Source organism: Agelaius tricolor, unplaced genomic scaffold (genome assembly GCF_023055355.1).
Source record: "Agelaius tricolor isolate 1412-34295 unplaced genomic scaffold, bAgeTri1.0.p SCAF_22, whole genome shotgun sequence".
Taxonomy (NCBI): domain Eukaryota; kingdom Metazoa; phylum Chordata; class Aves; order Passeriformes; family Icteridae; genus Agelaius; species Agelaius tricolor.
The window spans coordinates 2,567,029-2,587,227 of NW_027269282.1; the positions used below are offsets into that span (position 1 = coordinate 2,567,029).

The 20,199-nt window shown below is 45.8% G+C and overlaps 1 protein-coding gene across 4 annotated transcripts in view; it reads right to left on the reverse strand.

Moving 5' to 3' along the window:
• SH3PXD2A (SH3 and PX domains 2A) overlaps window positions 1–20,199 on the reverse strand; it is a 245,823-nt gene that overhangs the window by 157,809 nt on the left and 67,815 nt on the right. For all 4 annotated transcript variants that reach the window (XM_071446391.1, XM_071446390.1, XM_071446389.1 and 1 more), the window contains exon 3: window positions 19,103–19,178. In XM_071446391.1, the coding sequence (XP_071302492.1) occupies window positions 19,103–19,178 (76 nt within the window). The remainder of the gene's footprint in view (window positions 1–19,102; window positions 19,179–20,199) is intronic.

Here is a 20,199-nt window from a genome sequence, read left to right on the forward strand (position 1 = left end):
GCTGCACCTGGTTTTTGCATTCTGAGAAATAAAATTAAGCACGCTTTCCTCACACCCAAATTTTTGGTGATTTCACAAACTTCTACTCTATCCCAACCATCACACTGTTCAAGACTGAAGACTTTTAGTCTATTTACTCCTGTTCTCCAAAAGCCAATTCCCCTCTGTAATCACCTCTGTCATTCTTCTCAGCACCTTACTTTATTATGTACATTTTCTGAGAGGCAACACAGACCTGCATACAGTACTCACAACATGGGGAAATCTTGGATTTTCACAACTGAAGCTCTGGGTTTTGTTCCCCATTCTTTGCCTAATTCTTTTTAACACCACCTTTGGCTTTCTGACTGCTGCTGACTGTTGGGCTGCAGTTTTCAGGGAAACCCCCTCAGAGCTACAGAAATCTCCTTCCTAGATTGCAATGGTTCTTCTCCCTCCACGTCCTCTCCACTGTTTTGTGCTTACCACCACCAAACTGCCTTTTTACCATGGATATTATGAGCTCCTCCTCCACTGTTTGTCAGTCAGCTCCAAATTTGAGTATCCTAAGTGAATTTCATGGCCAGCCAAGTTAGTTATGTTGCTAGCACCTCCTAGACTAAATCATTCAAGAATCGCTGCCAGTAAATCTGTGTATCTTTTCAGATAGGAAGTTTTTAAGCCCTCATCCTCAGAGGATGCATTGTTTTAAAATGTAGGCTCATTGACACCTATCAGCTTTCAATCCCCTATTTTAAAAACTCTTCTGTAAAATTTTTATTTCAAATGTCAGAAACCAAGGATTGTTGTTAATGCCCACAATGCCAAAGCACTAAATGAAGGCTCCAAACTGGCAGAAAATAACCCTACTGCCAATATCAGTCATACATCAAATAACAAGAAAGGTTGTTAATATAATTATCTTCTTTTTGCTATTTTGGGAGGCACAGTTGGTTTTGATGGATCTGGAAGTAATAGGATCTCTTAAGCCATAATTTACAAGCACTTCTGTCTTGAACAATTTTCCACATGGGAAATTAATCACATTCTGCCTAATGGGAGGAAAAATATCCCTTCGCAGTTTGAATTGGATTTGCCACAGTCAATTGGATGTGGGATTCTTCTTTATCCCTACTCACAATCTGAGGTGTAGTGTTGCCATCTAAGACTCACTGTGCTAGATTCCACAGATGAAGGTATTTCACTGGTGGGTGATACTTGTATGCAATTCCCACAACAACATAAATATACCAGCATGGCACAACCACAGAATGGGATTGTGGCAGGGGTCAGGAATTGTACATAATTGTTGGAGAAACTACATCCCTGTAAATTTCAGTGGCAGCTGCTGTATAGTCCACACATATTTTGGTGTTAGTTCTGTGAAAAGTAAGTAATTTGATTTAGGAAGCAGGCAGCACATATCCCTTCTCCAGCCAACACAGATCACCTGGACCCAGGTCAGGTGAAATGGCTCATCTGCCTCTCAGGACTGCTCTCAGAGACTCAGCTCAAGCCACCATGAACCCACATTCTGACTTGAATGTGTAAAAAACAAGTTTCCAAGTCACACAACTTCCTAGAAGAGTCATGTCCTCAGACGTGTACCTGTATTTCAGGTACAACAGGAGTGAATTTAGCTGAGGCAATGTTTGCATATGTGAAATCACAACACCAGAATCTCCATTTGGTACAGAAGTGCAAGACCTCTTAGCTGAGTCACTGCAAAGAGTCACACCACTCAGCAGAGCCCATCCAAAGACAACCCTGGGCATGAGGTGCTGGGAGACAACACCGGATGCTGCAAGACACTAAATGCTGGTGCAGTGCTGCAGCTCTGAATGACCCAGGACAAGGTGTCAATGGCAGCCCAAGGACTCACAGGTCTCATGTAGCATGTAGACATTTACTCCTGCAGGTAAACTCCTGCAAGACACCACAAGGAACTGAAGGTTCCTCATGTGCCAGGCTAATGACTCGTCTGGAAGGAGGCTGTTCTTTGTACCTCCACTGGCGGTCAAGAATGAGCTGTCCAGAAACTGGGGCTGGCCTTCCCTAAAGCTTTTACTGAATTAATTTGCCAAACTTCAGGTTTAGATTTTAATGCCTCCCTGTCTCATCATCAAAAACCCATAGTGCAGAGGAGATGTCCTGGTGCCGATTCATCTCCACTTCTTAGGGAAGATCCCAACTTGTTTATGGCTCCAGTGAAAAAGGGGTGAGAAAGAGAGACTTGGGAAAGGTGATGGAAAATAAACCAAGAAACTAACACATCAGCTGGCACTGAGATAAAGAAGGTGTTTCCAGGTAACAGGAAAAGATCCATGTCTCTGGAATCCCTTGACTTTGCCATTAAGAAGCAGAACAGAGTTACTTAATATTTCTTTAAGGTTGAAAGACTAAAGGAAAACAGGATGGCCTAAAGTAGAAAGGGAGTAATCGTGTGACTGGAAACTATGAGTGCCCCTAGCCAAGCACCCAAAGGAACTGAGTAATGTTCATTAGTCAGTGACTTTATTGGTACTTGGGACTTTCGACTTCTGAGCAAGATTTAGACCAAGATATTCTGGGGCATGCTACTCTATTTATGTTTGGATGGAATTCAGCCTCACCCCGCATAATATTTTTCCATGCTGATTTAGGCAGAACCAGCCCTCATTTTTTCCCTGTGCAGGGTAAGAGGGGGTCTCCATCTTGGCATCAACATGGTGGAAAATGCCACTTCCCAACCAGCAGGGTGAGGGCAGAGGAGATAGCTGAAGAGGAGTAGTTCTGTTGCAAAGAATCAGAAGATATTTTCCAAAGTATTTATTCCCAGAGCAGAAACCCCTGGTCCCAGACACAGTACAAACACAAGACAGTCCCCAAGATCAACGCGTTCACAACCAAAATGCCACCGTGGCTTTTGAACGAGTTAATAAATAGCAGGGAAGTGCTAAGAACCTGAATTAACATTGGGTACCTGTGCAAAACAAAGTCCAGGTCATACCACAAAATTACCTGACTGTGAGAAATACACAGCATCAAAGGCTGCCTGCTCAGCAGCTTGGTGATGCTATACTTGACACAGCAATGATGGGCCAGATTCAACTGCTACTAAGATCCTGTGAATGCAGGGATGGGTATGGAAAGAGAAGGAAAGTGGGACCAGTGGAGACCAGCAGAGAAATTTCTCAGGCATCCAAAAGCCCACAGGATGCAGCAGAACCTTCCACTGCACTCATCTGCAAGACAGACAAAAGAGTATTTCCTACTGAGTTACATAAAACCATGTGGCTGCAAATGGATTTGAAAGATCGGGCTTTTTCCTTTAGACATACAAGAAGGAGGAAATAAAACTATTTCTTGCAACTGCTACAATGATTGCTCTGTGACAGGAGGCTTTCTGAATGCAGTATTCATACAGGTACACTTGAAAGAGCACATGCAGCTGAGGGACTGGTGTTGTGCTGACACAAATTATACTGGTGCCACTTACAAATCAGAGTGGTGTTGTCCAGAAATAATGAAGTTTTGATTAAAAACCAGAAGCAACTTAGGAAAAAAAATTATATTTTGACAACTTTCTATTATTGGGTAGACTAAAATCCCTCTTTTTGAGGCTCAGATCTTACATCCACAAACTTGTCTTACAACCCCTTCACATCCAGTTGCTACACACTCTGAATTAATCTTTGTCACAATCTTTTCAGCGTGTGGCTCCAAAGAACCAAATCACAGAAACACAGTATGAGAGCTCAAGGGACCAGCAAATCCAATACCCTGTTTCATGGTTCAATCAGCTCTACCTATGGCACTGCTGGGGAAGTCTGTTTAACCTGTAGGTACAGACCTCCAAAGTGGAGAGTCCTCAATTCCTGAGGCCATCCAAAATCACCTCTCCAGTGCACTATGACAAGAAAGGAGGATGCACATTCAGTACATTTAGGACATAAAGAAAAGTTTAGGTCGTACTTACCACCTTATTTTTTATGCTTTTTATCCAGAAAAAGTACCAGATGGTTCTTTTTCACAGGTGTTTGTCTTGTTCAGGAGGTAGGTTTTTAAAACTTTTTTCTGGATGACTTTTTTCCACATTGCTTTTTTTAGCTCATATTTTTTATAAATTTTTGTCCATGTGCCAAGGAGGGAAAGTCAGGTGCATTTCAGATACTGCACTGGAGATTAATTTAATAAGAGTGCACTGACGTGAGCTTTTTGGAAATACAAAAACAAAGAATTTAACAAATTTCTGATAATTTGAGGATATACAGAATATTTTATTTTTAATGACAAGCAGATCAGTTTCCTGCAGTCAGATCTTGAGACAGCTCAGCTCCCTGGGAGTGATTCAGGAGGGTCACTTCTGAGTCAGCTCAGCCAGTCAGATTGCTTTAGATCATCTTATAACCCCCAGGAAACCTGCATCAGTAACAAACCACAGCATAAACCCAGAGCCCCCAACAAAACCCAGGCCTTGCAAATGGGGAAAAGAAAAAAAAAATTTCTTGGCCCTTTCCAGACATTGCAATAGGGAAACACTGTGGAAAGGGAAGCAGGTATTTCCAAATGGAAAAGCCATTAATGAGAACAGAGTCTGGCCCCGGGACTCGTAGGGATCAGAACCAAAGTGAGTGAGTGACATTGGAGCCGGCGTCTCTGCTGTGAGGGAGAAACCAGCTCGGCTGTGCCACGAGATCAGAAACACAGGGAGCATCAGTGAGCCCCTGGGGACAGATCAGAAACACCTGGAGCATCAGTGAGCCCCCTGGAGACAGATCAGAAACACCTGGAGCATCAGTGAGCCCCTGGAGACAGCAAAAAAAAGAGATGAGTGCGGAGGGGACAGCCTGACAGTCCCTACATCATGTGCTGGCATTGAGATGGACCCAAAGGACTCCAGAAAGGGACACAAACACCCACAGTGGCTGCTCTGCAGCAGCACAAGAACCTGTGTGTGGCTCACGGGGCTGAGGAAGCCAAGAGAAGCTGAGTCCTTGTGCCGGAAACAAGCTACGTGCAAGGACAGAAGCAAGAGACAGAAGCTAATGAGACTGAAGAGGATTATCCCCTCTCCCCAAGGGTCCACGGGTAAATACAGGTTTTCCTGCAAGCATACTGCCACTTGGGGTGATAGCTTTCCTTCCATTGTATTAAAATAGCTAAGCAATTTGAAACAGAAGTCAAACTTCCAAACACATGCATAAACACACACCAGGAACTCATTGACACTTCAGAAAACAGGAGTCAGGGTCAGATGACACTTGGGCTCTTCTGAACATTTCCTGCTGGAGCCTTTCACACTGTAAAATTACCCTGCAATAATTTGAACACTCCAGGAAGAAAAGCCAGCTGCTTCCCCAGGTTAGCCTGAGACCTTCTCTTGAGATCTTTCACTTGCTCACCCAAAACAATCATGTTCCTGGGGAGGATGATTTCACTGCCTTCCCCAAGATACAGAAAAAGACCAGTTTGTGACCCCCATATGCCAATGGGAGGTTCCCTGCCTGCACCAGCCTCTGCTGGCATGAAGGTCTGCTTTATGAGCCTGAGAGCATTGCTTTGAAGGAGGACAGAATGGGAATGAGGTACAATAAATCACTTGGGAAGTGAAGTACTTGGCTCTCTGGACACCCACAGTTCTGGACACCCACCCTCTGGACACCCACACCCATACTCTTCTAGTGGTACCAATGTCGAGAGAAACTGTGCCTTTGGCAGCCTAACTTAAAACAGACTCCTGTGGGAAACAGCTGGATATTGCCAGGGTGAGGGACTGGGCTCCCACCACCTCCACCCCTTCAAAATCCTACTGCAAAAATCACAGGTCACCAAATGCCCCACTGCTCTAATGCCCAAATCCTTACTCCCCCCTTGCACCCACCATCCTCCCATCCTCTGAGGCTGCAGCAGGGAACCCTCTCTCTTTGTTACACCAGTGCACACAGCAGCAGCCAAGAAACAGTTTTCCCTTTGCAAAAGGAATCAATTCACCATAATGTAGTAATTTCACTCTCTGGTAATTAAAAAGCTTAAGTGCCAACTCACACTTCCAAGCATTTGCTCAGATGAGAGAAAAACTAACAAAAACAGTCAGAGGCATCACCAGAACCACCCCTGTGAAAGGCCTAATTCCCTATATTGCTTTAATTAAAAGTGGATGAATAGCAATCTCTCAGCCCAGAGACCTTTAAGAGAAATAAAGTCAATCTATAGGCTTATGAAAATAAAACAGGAGGATGGAAACAAACACAAAAATCCTGCCAGTTTTAGGGCTTACAAGAGGATTATAACATTTGCACTCCTTTTTCAAGAGGAGGTGAACCAAGAAAAGCATAGAGAGGACACAACCACCCTTGAAGTGAGTATCTGCATAGGGAGCTGTTGATGGGAGAGGAGGAGCAAAAAGCTACAGAGAGGCAACAGCCTTGCCCACACATTTCTGTCTTCAATGCTGCCTGGAGGAGCACTCCTATCTGCTGACACCACAGAAAAAAGGACTGGTTTAATTGCAAAAAAACAAAAGTGGGCCCAGGGGAGAACATCTAAATAGATGATGAGTACAGTCGACCTCCAGTGAAGCAGAGAACAAATTGTGAGGAATAATCTAACCCATAAAAGCTAAGTATTTATCATCACTCTTACAGCAACAGACCACCCTGCTCCAGAGGACCTCTGCAAACAGATGTGAGCAAGGAAGCTTTAACACAGCAACACCACCAGTCAGGGCATAGGTCACTGCAGAAGGACTCTACTGCTGCAGTATTAGAGTGCTATGCAATGTTTTATGGATTTATTCTTCTATTACACTGGGAGACATAGCAACTCTAGTTTGTCTCTCTACTTCCCCAGTACAGTATGTGCAGAGAGTCTGGGGGTAGATCTGGACCCCATTTACTCTATTTGGGCCCCCAGATTTTCCATTTCCTATTTGCAAAGAACTTCTGGAAGCACGGAAAACTAGTGACATCTTGGGCAGAATTAACAACTAAATATGGGCTTAACTGGCGATTCCCAAGTTCACACCCTGTAGTAGAGGGGAAGAGAGAAATTGAAACCAAGCCCCCAAAGTGGGCTCCAGCCCTGCTCCCCTGGTCCCACGTGCACAGGTAAGGCTGCATGGTAGTGGGTGGAGGATGTCACCTTGGGCTTTGCTGCAGCAGTGTCAACACACACGTGCACACAATGAACGAAACTCAACTGCTTTTCCACTTGGGCCGGAGAAAATTAAAACCTTCTGAAAGCTGCTTCGTCTTAGAAAGAAAGCAAGTTTACTTTGCTTAGCTTTATTACAACTTAGCCTTTTTATCAGTTTGATTTCATTCTTAAGTCATTTTAAACCCTAGTATCATATAATCTGGCAGCTACAGTGATGGGTTTTACACAGAAAAACATAGGGAAAAGGTTTTCAAAAGCACTCAGACCCGCTGTGACTGCTCCTCCTGAAGTCAACAGTAAATCCAATGATACCACTGGGAGCAGAGGTCAAGGCTGAGCAGGCTTGACACTAGAGAAACTTATGGGTGGGATTTTCAATCTCTTCAAAACCCATGACTAATAACACAGTATATTAAAAGTAAAGAGCTAAGTTGTTACCCTGAAAATATTTACATATGTGCCTAGCTCACAGATTGTAAGTAATTATGGGAGGCCTGATTTCTCTCACTTTCTTTAATGAAAGCCAGGAATAAGGGCCCAGATGCGTGGAAAACCTTGGCTCATGGAGAGGGTCAGTCACAATGATTTTGGTGGAATTACTCATGCTCTGCAGAGACTTGGAGCACAGGCATGCACACACCAAGACTTCTTAGAAACACCATGATCTCCCTAAACCCTCAGCCACACACTGACACGCAAACACACTAAATGTGAGATGGGACTTTTTGGGCTGTGATGGTGGTGGATAATAGCACTAAAATCCACTATCTTCTAATTGACTGTAGCAAAACTTAGACCAGAAAATGAAGGCTAGTCAAGAAAAACTGGAGGGGTGTGTGTTTTATTATTTGTGCAGATCTGACATTGTGACATGAACTAACTTAACTTCAAAGGATGAAACATCATTATTACAAAGCATTGCATTGAGTATAACCATTTCCAGGCTATTATGCAAGCCCAACTGAAATAATATTATGGGTACAGGAGTATTCTTGTTCTCTATTAATCCAAGAGGAAGAGTGGTGTGACTTATTTTCTCATCCTGACAAATCATCTCAAGACACAGCTGAATCAGACATGTTTGCAGCTTAAGAGGAAATAAGTAAAAATGTTCAGCTTCTATTACTAAGTTTGAGGATTCATTTACAGGAATGTAAAACTAAACCTCATTTAAGTCCCCTCATTGTTCACCATATAAATCCTTAGATTGTGTAGTTACACTGGAATGAGAGAGAAAAAAAAAAAGATTTAGAGGAGGTGACCTTCCCAGCTATTCGTTTCCAGGCAGTTTCACTCCCAGGTTCCTGCACAATACAGCAGTCTTCCCTGCAAACCTTTCAGGGGAAATGCTTCACTTGCATAAAGGCTGCAACTGTTCCCACTGAAGTGAAGCCGTAAAACTATTGCAGTTGAACCAAAACCTGATAACAGCTTAATGGCATAAAGCAATATTTGGACTAAATTGAGCCTGATCATATCACTCTAAAGTTCTTTTCCAAGTTAAAAGGCTTTTATTTATAGTCTTTACTTACACCCAAGAGACTTTGACATATTTCAACTAACCTGCCTTCCTTGTCTTCTTAACCTTGGTCCCTTTCCAAAAGAAAAGATGTCATCTGACCACGAACAGGGTTTGATTTCCAGCAGCAGAATTAACCCACAACAAATCCCTTGTGTTTACTCACTGAGTGATGGTGCATGTTCTGGGGAGTGAGCTTAGCCAGTATTTCCTTGATGAAAGGGATGGAGGGCAACAGGCTGGAGTTACCTCTCCTACCACATCAACCACTTCCATGAAACAAGTCTTTGAATCCCACCTCTTCCAACTCTCCTGGTTTCACAGACAGCTCTGAGAGCAGAATACAGCAAGCCTCACCAGTGGACGGGTGTCAGTCCTACTGGGACTCACTGAATCTCCTCACACACATCACCCCATGCTGACAGTCACCTCAGGCTGCTGCACTGCAGAAACATGGCTTAGACTATGCAATGCTGGCTATAAACACAAACTGGACAATGCAAAGCACATCACAGCCTTCCCTTCACCTGCTGGGTATACACAGGAGGGACTTCAGAAATGTCTGAGTGGTAGATAGCACTGCAGCCACCACCACAGCCAAGGGGGGCTAATGCAATGACAACTCAGCAGTATTTACAGACCAAAGAGAGTCAATTCACTCTCTCTTTGACAGGAATGGAAAAAACAACATTTTTGTCTAGGGTTAGCGAAAGAAATTGAAAACAAGTATTACAGCAGGTTGCACAATGCCATGACCACAAGAAAAGCCTTTTCCTGTCTCTGAGGGTCTTTTTTTTGACTTGTGTCCAAGGGTCTTCTTAATCAGATCTAGTGATGTCCCCCTTCTGTTCACAACATAGTTCATGTCTGCTTCAGACCTGGCTGGTGGTGGGCATGTGACGTGGGATGGCATCACACAAGATGCTGCAGTCCCCAGACCCTGGACACCTCAACTGCCTGCAGCAGCATTACCCTGCCTTCATTTCCCAAACACCCTTTCCATGGCTGCTCTGCTCTCTGGGAAGGAGCAGGGGTGCCAGTTATCTCACCATCAGGGGTATCTCACTACCTTGGCTTTGTTAGACTTTGTCAGACCAAGAAATAGGAAAGGAGGCCCAGGCAAGTGATTCAAGCAAGCTCTTAGTGGTCCAGTAGCACATCCCTGGCTGTGGGAGGCTGCAGGGAGCGGGTGGGTCAAGCAGGGCGGTATCACTCCAGCAGAGCAGCTTTTGCTTGGCAGACAGAGTCCTCCTTCCCACTGGTGGCTCCCCCAGTGCCTGTCACCATGTGCCAGAGCCAGCAGCAAGCAACCCCTTCTTCTCCCAGACCCTGGAAGACGGTGGCTGGGGCATTGTGCATGAGTAAATATTTACGTAGCCAAGGCCTTCCTTCCCCTGCCCTGTATTTTCTCCCCTTCTTAAAATGTCACAGATCAGCTGTTTCCATAATTGTGCAGGAAATGAGTTCCCTGCTGGCTGGCAGCTTAACACTCACATGTGCTGGGTCTACTGTAGCTGCACCACTCACCTCTGCTGCTCAACAGGCCCCTGCATCCACCCAGAATCTCTGGAGGATACGGCCAGAGGGGAAATGGGACAGTCAGGGATGTGGACACAGAGCTGCCTGTGACTGTGGCAGCCCTCACAGGAGCTTAGAGGAACCCCTATTCCCTGGTCCATGGGTCAGATCAGGATCCCAGGAGACCCGACACTCTGTTTATGCCGCTTCAGAGCAAACATCCAAAGCAGACTAACAGAGTTTCCTGCCTGCACACAGCAGCGAGCGCACTCAGGAAATTCAGGCACATTTCAAGCTTGCGACTTCTTCTTTGTTCTTTGGACAAAGCCTCGTTCACTGAAGATGTTGCTAAAAGGATTATTATCTATAGGAGACTTCTTTTCCCAAGAGGAAATCTGCTAAACACACAAATCTGCATTTGCGGTGTTTTGTGGGAGGCGGGATTAATACAGGAACATTCTTCCTTCTGCTCTCCACATCTAACAACTTAAATAGACCAGCCATGACGACACTGCCCACTGGGAATAGGCCCAAATGCCTTTCTCCTGTACTCCAGCCTGATGGCTTTACTCCTTGCCTGAGACGATACCAAAGTACCCAGCATTTGGCGAGAAGAGTTGGAAGAATTTGGTGGGAATCACATCTAACAATGCTCTCAGTGAAAAAGTGAAGTGTGTCCACCAGCCCAAACACCAGTCACATCCCATTATGGGCAAACCAGATTGTAAATGTTTTGTTTATTCCAGGTCAGCCCTGTGCTGTTCAGAGCCCTGCAAGCCTGAACTCGCCAATGCTTAGGATGTAAAAGCAGAAGGAATGTAACTTTCTGCTCTTTATTTGGAGGTGGCAAAACCCTGATAGAAAACGACATGGTGCAAGTGCTTAACTTCAGACCCACGGAAATTTGAGGGCAAACATTAATTACCTCAATACTGCCTACAAGCCTGGGGCCTGTATTAGCACCTCTCTGAATGGAAGAAGCTCAAGAGGATTGAATTTCTCACTTCTAGGACTTTCCTTTCCTCTTCTACCTACCCCTGGTTTCCTCTTTCTTATTCCCACGTTATTTCCTTCTCTCTACGTCAGCTTTCCCTTTAAATTGGACTAAACTCTAAAAAAGAAACCCCACAGGGGAGTAGACATGGCCATGGGTTATTTCATTATAGTGAAAATAGATTAACTTTGGCAAATCCCTGCCTGTAGTATCCCCTCACTCTGCTCCTGAGTATAAAGATCCCCTTATGAGTAACGACAATGTTCATGAGAGCCTGGAAAAAGCTGCATTGTGGAGCAGGGAGGTCTGCAAACACACCACACCAGAGAACATCACCACCTAAAAAGCTCAACAGATAGAGAAAATAAAGTAGGAGGAATCCAGCAGCAAATTCCCAGGTTCATTGTTTCCAATCTACAGGAAAAAAAATAATCACAACCTATTTTAAGCATGTGAGTATATAAATAAATCAGCTGGCCCAGCCAAAAGGCAAAGTGGGCTGAAAACAGATTCAAACATAGGTCTAGACTATTACTTAACTCTGAATCTCAGCTGGGCTCTTCTCTCCTGTATTGCCTAGGCAACTTAAATTTGAACACAACAAAGACAAGATTAGGTAGATAAGTAATATCCAGAGGGAATATCTAGAGCCTGTGGGCTGCAAAGCCATCTGAGTCCCTGGCAAGCTTGACTACTGTGTTAAAAAGCACTTTCATTGTATGGGCCATTTGTTGATGGATTGTGGGAAAAAGTCAGATTTCAGACCGGAGAGGAAGACAAGCAAGCCCTTATATAAAGTCACCCTCTCCCCAGTCTGTGGGTTGAATGCAGAATGCTCTCAGACTTGCTACATACCACCCACTTTAGATTACAGACTTGCAGAGTTATTTTTAAAAAGTAATTATAGTAGTAGAGGGCACACTCATGTGGAATGGCTGCCTGAGGAAACGACGAGCCCAATGCAGGTCAAACTGCTTTTCAAGTCTATAATCGTGTTTATTTATTGCCTTTTAAAACAAGAATCAAAATCCAACTAATTTCTGAGTAAAAAGGTCTGTGTATTTCCCCAAGGAGTCCAGGCAGCTAGACTATACTGAAAACCTTCCCTGGCCTTTCAATCTAGCATCCAGAGCTACAAAATAAAAATAAATAACCCCCATTAGCTCTGGCTTCAAGGAAACCCAGACTCAAATCCCTTTTCATTCTTTGTTTTCCCTAGAAACTGCGGCTTGATCATTACAAAATCCTCATCAGGAGATTCAAGTAGTCTAATGAGAGGCACATCATGATTTGCATATGCTGATTTGTGCCCAGAGGTAGTTTTTGGTTGAGCAAAACACAACTTCTTAACCTGTGTGAGAAGAGTGGATTTATACAAGCCCTAGAAAAAGGTTCAGTAGCTTTTTTCTATTCCAGTCCTCCTTTCGGCTGTCAGCTGGTGGATTTTGGATCTGTACACTGAGAAAGGACTCAGAAGAGACTGAGGGAAGAGGACCTGGTGCTTGGGCAGATACCAGCATTATTTTTTTCCACTTTTTCTTCCTTCTGTAATGGAATCAGACCCTTGATTCATGCCCTATTAATGCCTGAAGACCTTCAGAAGGCCCAGCCTGTGAAACAGACTCAGCATGCAAAGCCAGCAGCCCCCTGCACTCCAGTCTGGGAGACTCCTTACAGCTCCCTCCTCAGTGGGCAGCTCTGCCTTTTCCACAGCTTTTTCAATAGGCAGCAGCCTTAGGGCATTCCTATGACCTCATACTTGACGACTTGTCTTTCAACCAGAAAACACTTAAACCCTAAAAATATCTCCACAGATCCTACAGAAAAGAATAGGCCTGTTCCCCTCAAACCCATCAATCCTGTGGCCGCCCGGCCGAGGAACAGCCGCTTCCTCCCGGCAGCCCCTGCTCTCCCTTCAAGCCCAGAGCCGACAGGAAATCCATTCTCCTCTTGTGAGAGACAGGAGATGGATTTTCCACAATAGCTCTCCTAGCAAGGCAGAAAATAGAAAGACACAATAGAAACTGTGAACTCAAACAATAGGAGCTGCTGAAGGGCAGCTCACCAGAAGCTCAGCATCACCCAAGTCCTAAATAAGCTGGAGTGGAAAGAAGCCAAGGACCTGTTAGCTGTCTTGCAAACACAATATCCAGGCTCAAACCCAAGTTGGTTTTAAACCTGGAAGCTCTCTCCCCTTTCAGAAAACAGGCAGGAAAATGTAAAATACGTGTATTAAAATGAAATTGCACTGCATTATGGAATGGCCCCCTACAAGATTTCCATAGCTCTTCAAGCCCACGGCATCTCATGCCACAGTGCCATGGTCACCTTGCCTCAGAAATGGGGACAGGGGACTGCAATGCTGCCTTATTGCAGGTGGTGGAAGGGGATGGGGGCAGAGCCCCTTTCTTCTGGGAGTTTGTTGCCTCGTATTCAGAGAAGCACAGCAGAATATCTCAGTTATTGATGTTACACAGGTAAGGCTCAGCAAACCAGACATCTGAGACTCTGTTGGGTATGTGTGTGTATGCCTATCACGCCTGTAGGACTACCCCTGCATATTAAAGGAACACTGTTTCAAATAACTTAATTCATATTTTAATCTAAAACATAAGATGTGCACTGATAAAGAGAATTTTATTTGATCTTTCTTGGGTTTTTTAATCTTTATGCTACTTTTTGACTCGTTTTGAACTGCTGCAACAGTGTTCATTTCTGAGTAGGTCAGAGATAAAATTCTGAGGAATTCAAAATTACTAAAAAAAAAGTTTAAATCGCTTCTTAATAACTTGCTGCCCTTGGTCAGACTGATGAAGGACAGAATAATCAAAAATTAAAAACAAATCTGAAATTTGCACATAAAATACAGCTAAGAATTAGGACAGCGAATGCATTTCCTTTTAAATGATCTGCTACCAACCAGCTGTCCAAGGGAGAAAATGGCCTGCAATAAAAATACCTCTAAAAGTTCAAAGGCTCCTCCTTGGCCAGTGTGTACCTTACAGTATCATCCCACTGCCTCCCAAGGTGGGCAGAATAAATGTTGAAAGCACTTTCCATGCACTGTACCCTGCTGAAATGCGGCACCCTGGACAAAATCACACATGGCCAAATCCTAATTTCACTGATGCTGGTCCCGATTTACACAGGCAGAACATGAATGGCTGGATCCAAGGGTCCCTGTGGTGCTGTGTGAGGACGAGCCCATCATCTCTGCTCCAGCACACGATCTCTCAACAAAACCCTGCTTCTCCTCCAGCCCGGAGCAAAACAAAGGGCAAAAAGTTGGAATATACACAGGTGAGAGGAAAAAAACCAAACAAACCAACCCTGCTCTCATCACCGTGGACAAAATTCTGCTGTTGCAAACCTACCGAAGCCCTTTTCCGCAGCTGCGTCCTACCAAAAGACAGCACTGGAAAGGGGAGGGGAAAAATCCAAACCCAACACCTCAGACCGAAACCAAGCAGCAGACAGAGCACCTGGGATGCAGTTCATCGGCAGATCTCCTTCCCCACTGCAGCCCGGGAGTGGCAGGAGCGGAGGTGAGGAAGGTCCCAGCCGGCATTGGCGAGAGGTCGTTCCCCATGCTCCCGCACGGTGCCAAGGGGAGGCTCCCGGCGGCACCCCAGGTATCTGGGCGGTGCTGCCACGGCCGCCCGCGCCCTCCGCCAGCAACCTCTCCCTGCCCGCAGCCTCCTGACTCACACACGGCTCTGCCCTCGCTCCTCCGACTCCCCTGTGCTGCAGGAACAGCCTCCAGCAAACCCGGCTGCGAGACACCGGCGCTCCTCTGGGGAGCCTTGCCCAGCGATGAGGCTGCCAGGCAAAGCCTCCGGGCAGGTGTCAGTTCAGCCCACTCCCACCCACTGCTCCTGGCAGGAGCAGAAAACAGGGCTGAACCCGCACTACCAGCAGGGAGGGATCTCTGCTGCCCTGAGTTGCTGCCTGTCCATAAAGCGCCCCAGCAGGCACACGGTGTGCTCCCACTAGCCATGAAGGAGGAAGTCCCAGAGACCCCTCTGAGATGGTACCAGAGCATTTCTCTTCTCAGCGGTAAAGCAGGTCAGCAGGGCACAGCGAGGTGACAGCAGCTGGGTGACATCTCATCCCCCATGCTGGCATCTCTCCCAGTGCCCTGGGACACGGCCACCAAGCTACACTGGCAGCATGCAGCCCAAAATAGACAATTTTCTCCTTGCCCTAGTCAAGGGAGGAGGAAAAAAGTGGGAAAAAAAGGAAGAGAGAAGGTGCCTCTCTGGTAGAAGCTCCAGGGACTGGAGCCTTGTTCCTCCAGCTGCCTGACCAAGCTGGTAGGGCAGCCTGCACTGATCATCCTGCTCCTCTGGGACAGGACTCAGCTTCCCAAGAGTTAGGAGAACCAGGCACACTAAGCAGTCTCCTCGAACAGGACTGTCTCCCTCTCCAGGCAGCATGGAAGTTGCAAAGCAGACTCTCATTGAGGATTTTCCCCTTCTGGCACATTCTATGCAAAAACTTCCTGATTCTTCAGTGGGGGTCAAAAGTGGTTTGAAACCAGCAGGGATCAAGCTGGAATCTATGTGGGAAGTGCAAGGGATTCCCATCATTAATGGCCAGCCCTCCATGCCATGGCAAACCCAAGCCTCTCTTCAAGGCAGGGATCTGCAGCCAGCATGGCACAATGATTTCATGCCATGCAGAGTGTTTTCCCCAGGGCTGCACTTTGGAAAACACAGTGGAGCAAGAAGAGCTGACATCCTTCCAGCTTTGTCTCCAGATGGCTCTCCCACTTAGTGCCAAGAGAAATGAAAAACAATGCAAGCCCTGGAGTCTTGGGTCAACCACTGCAAAACTGTAAATCCCAGAGTTGCATAGCCCTGTCTCTGCCATTTCATTTGCCACTGTGGTCTCCAGAAGCTCAGCAGACGAGTCTTCTCCTTCCAGCTGAAATTCCTTCATTAATTACCTCAAGATCCCTGGAAAAGGGAGCCCAAATCCATATCCCCTTTTCTCTGCTGATGCAGATGTAAAAGTACCTGACAGGGAGGGAGAAAAACTGCTCATTCACACTCCAAAGATCGTTCTTCAGATATGCAACAGGAGAGTTGATGGAGAAATCAGTGTATTGCACATGGGCTCAACCAACAGCCACAGTGGTCCATGCAAACAGCACTTTCCACCCATGTCTCCTTAGAGCAACAAACTGACTTTGCTCTAGAGAGGGATTTTTGCAGCAAATTTTATTCTGACTCTTCCACAGTCTCCCTCCAAGGAAAAAAATTCCTACCACCAGCTATAAAAATGCTCTCTGGCCAATCCGCAGAGTTTCTAATGCAGTTTTCTTCTGTACAGTCTCTCCCAATGCAGGATTTTCCATCATTAAAAAAGGAAATCAGAGAGAAGAATGGAAAAACTCATGGGAAGAAGATAAAAGGAGGAAAGGAGACAAAAATATCATTTTTGCCCTCTCAATATGGTTTAAAAAAATCACAAAAAAATTGAAGACAAGGAAGTCACTCTTAAAAAGTAAAATGAAACTACAAAATTGTCCACAGGACATTTTCTACAGGACTACCTGGCACTGTTTATAATTTCCTTGCACCTATTCATGGCACTGAAAGTCCTTATTTGTGTAAAGGAGAAGTGAGGGTAAATATATTTGAAGAAAGAAATTGATGAAAATAAGATGAAGACTGGAGGAAAGAAGAATTGCACTTTCCTGCTGCTGAACCCTATATGGTCACTCCTTGGGGGCAAGGCTCTGAACCCCATTACATTTTCCTTGGTTTTACAGGTAAAAGGTTTCCAGCACAGTCAAGCACTATTTTTTATTTCAGGAGAGCACCAACAAACAGGAGTTCCAGGATGGAATATGCCAACTTCCTAAGCCAGAGCTGATGGGGGTTTGTCCGACCCTGCAAGTGGCACAGCAAACCCTGGGCACTCGGAACACAGCATGCAGAGCCACTCCAGCTTGGCTGGATCAGGCCCACAATAAGCAAGCAGGACCATAACATCTTCATAAAGCAGGATTTAAGTACAAACATCTGCCTTGCCATTTTTTAATTAAGGGAGTTTATAGCTAGATATTCGTTTCCGTAATGCACGGCTCCAGCTGCAGAAATGCCATGCGTATTCTAATTTTGGCAGCCAGTTTATTTAACAGAGTTTGACATTGTTTGACATTTAGCTGAGTCACCTTGTTCCTGGGTAGAGCAACAAGGGCTGTTCAGCAGTTCAACAAGAAAGAGGCAGAGATTCAATATCAAAAGTAGAACATATATCACAGAAATTTTAAATTAAATACAGCTGAGGTCTATTCTGTTCTGGCAGCTTCTCTCTTTGGGACACTAAGTCAACCCAAATGTTTTCCAGATATAACTCTTCCCCTCAAGGACATGTGGCACTACCATCTCCCTCATGTTCCTGGAGGGTGGGAAGGGTAGGAAGTGTTGTAATGGGCATATGGGGTTTATCTCACCCTCTGCAAATATCACGCACACATATATCAGGACATCCAATCTGAGATCTGCACAAAGGCTGAGGAGCAGCCACCTCCAGTCAGCCAACATTTTTCTAGGAGAAAATAAAACAGGCCAGTGACAGTCAATACAGGAGGAACAAATGCTACCTGCAGACAGGATTTTCCTACAGCACCTCATGTGAAACCATCTGCATTCCTGTACAGATCTTTCAAGGACCTCAGAATGCTTTCCAGTAAGAAAAGCAGGCCAGCAGTATCCATTCTTATCACAAAGAGGTTTCATAAGGTGATTTGGCTATGAGTTTGTTGGTGGTACAGCTACAAAGAAAGCCCACTCTCAGACTTTTCCTCATCCCAGATAGGAAATGGATGGCAACACCACCTTCCTCTGGCTACAGAGTCTAAGCAGCACAGAACACTGCAGAGAGCAAATCCCAAGCCTGGAACTGCCTTCCACAAGGGCTATGGAGGCTGCCAAGACACTGCCAAGCAGCCTTGCTGCCCTGCTGTGGCTCTGATGCTGGTGTCATGTATTTGTGCTGCTGGTTTTTAATTCCCTATTCCCCAATAACCTTGGAGCTGTGCTCACCACACATCTGGAACAGCTGCTTTGCCTGCAAAGAGCGTTGGGACTGCAGCATGCTCCTGGTGAGGACGAAGCTCTCCCATCCCAGCTTCTCTTCACAGACCTTAAGGGAAGAGCTGGGATCTCCTTTTTATAGAGAGAGACAGAAGAGACCTTTTAACAGGCTGAAAGTACCTCACTTATCCTGGCAGGCAGTGCAGTGAGCCAAGCTTAGAGCCAGCAGCCAGAACGATGCAGCCAGACAACAGGGAGCTGGCCAGAGCCTGCACTGCCACGAGCATGCTGTGGTCTGGCTCATCTCCCCCATGCCATCCCTGCAGCTGCTGCTGGAAGAAGCTATGGAGAAGGGTGTGCTGTTACCCTCAGGACAGCATATCCATCATGTTCACACACTCTACAAAAGGTGTCAGAGGGACAGTGGCTCAGCACTGCAGAAATCCCTATTTGCTTTTAACCTTCCTTCAGTTTCCTTTCTATTACAGGGGCAACTCCAGCTATTCATTCCTTATTGTACAGTAACAGTGTCTGCAGAGCTACAGCATCCAGAAATGACAGAGATTGACTCTGGTCCCCAGTGGTCTCCCAAATGGTGGCTGGAGCTCAGGCTGCCTGGCTGCACCCCAAAGACACAGCCCCTCAGAAACCATCAAATCCCTTTTTGTAACAGGGCATGAGCCAACCTGAATCTGAACAGCTGATGAAAAACCCCTTGAGAGCCCTAAACACCATGCCAGCTATTTTAGGAGGAGGTGCAGGTCTGGTATCACAAGGCTGGGTGTATGAGCTCCCAGGGAAAAGGCATTTATAAGAATGGTCACAAAAAGTAGCAGAGACAGTAGCCAGGGAACTGTGGTCTCCAGCTGCTCTCAGCCATCTTTTTTAGGGCTTTCCCCACAGCATTACCTGGTAGAAAAGGAATGATTCTTTGCTTGGGATCCTTCTGGCCTCCTTCAATAGGGAACTTGTCCAGAAGCTGCATCTGCAAAGGAAGCACAACAAACATCTTAGGGGGAAACATGGACCATTTGCATAGGGACCAAGGGACCTCTTGGTTTGTGTGTGGTTTAAGACAAAAGCAACTGCAGGAATTACTTTGTCTTGTTGGAGGGGAGCCTGTACTTAAAAAGGTATGATGCAGTTCACTCCAAGAAAGGGAGGGCAAGTTTCTGGCAGCACAAAGGAGCTGGGATAGGGCCCAGGCAGACAGCTGAGCCTGGCCTTGCTGTCATTCTAAAATTAGGCTCCCAGTTTTTGCTACACACACGCCTTGTCTCTAATACACTGTCTGCCTGTGCTGGTATAGCAACAGGTTTTACCTGTCCATCTGACAGACCACTCTCCTGGCTAAAAATGCTGTTCAAACAACCAGATTAAAGCATATCTAATAGAACATCTGCTCTGCTTTTATGGCAGTGCCAGAAAGACCCACTGCCCTGGTCCAGTATGAAAGAGCTCCTGTTCTCCCAGGGACACAGAGATGGGGTTTTGGGGAATATCTTCCATTGCAGTCCCTATATGGAGGACAGCAGGCAAGGAGGCCTCAGAGAGCCAAGCATCCCACAGAACACCAGCCCCATGAATGGACTGAAAGCACAGCTCAAGGTGGGTGTGCTCCCAGCCCAGTAGCCTTTAGCACATGGTTTCCTAGCCTAGGAAAGCTGCATGCTGATCTGACATTCCTAAAGGAGCTGTATGATGAGACCTGATGGACCAGTGCCACTGAGGCTGAAGAGCAGCTGAAAGGCCTCAAGAAAGATGCACCTGCTCTAGTGACACCTTCATGGACTTGCCCAAAGAAGACCAACTCCAGCCCTGAGAAATGCCGGAGCCTCTCATCTCTCCCATTCACCCTCTGCAATCTTTTGCTCTCATTCAGCAGTGGTGCTACCAAGACAGAGACCCAAATCTTCACATTCTGTCTCATTTCTCCCTGTATTTCCTATGCATGATGTATCTATGCTGCCCAATGTCCCCTCCCTACTCAGAAGCCCTGGCTCCCT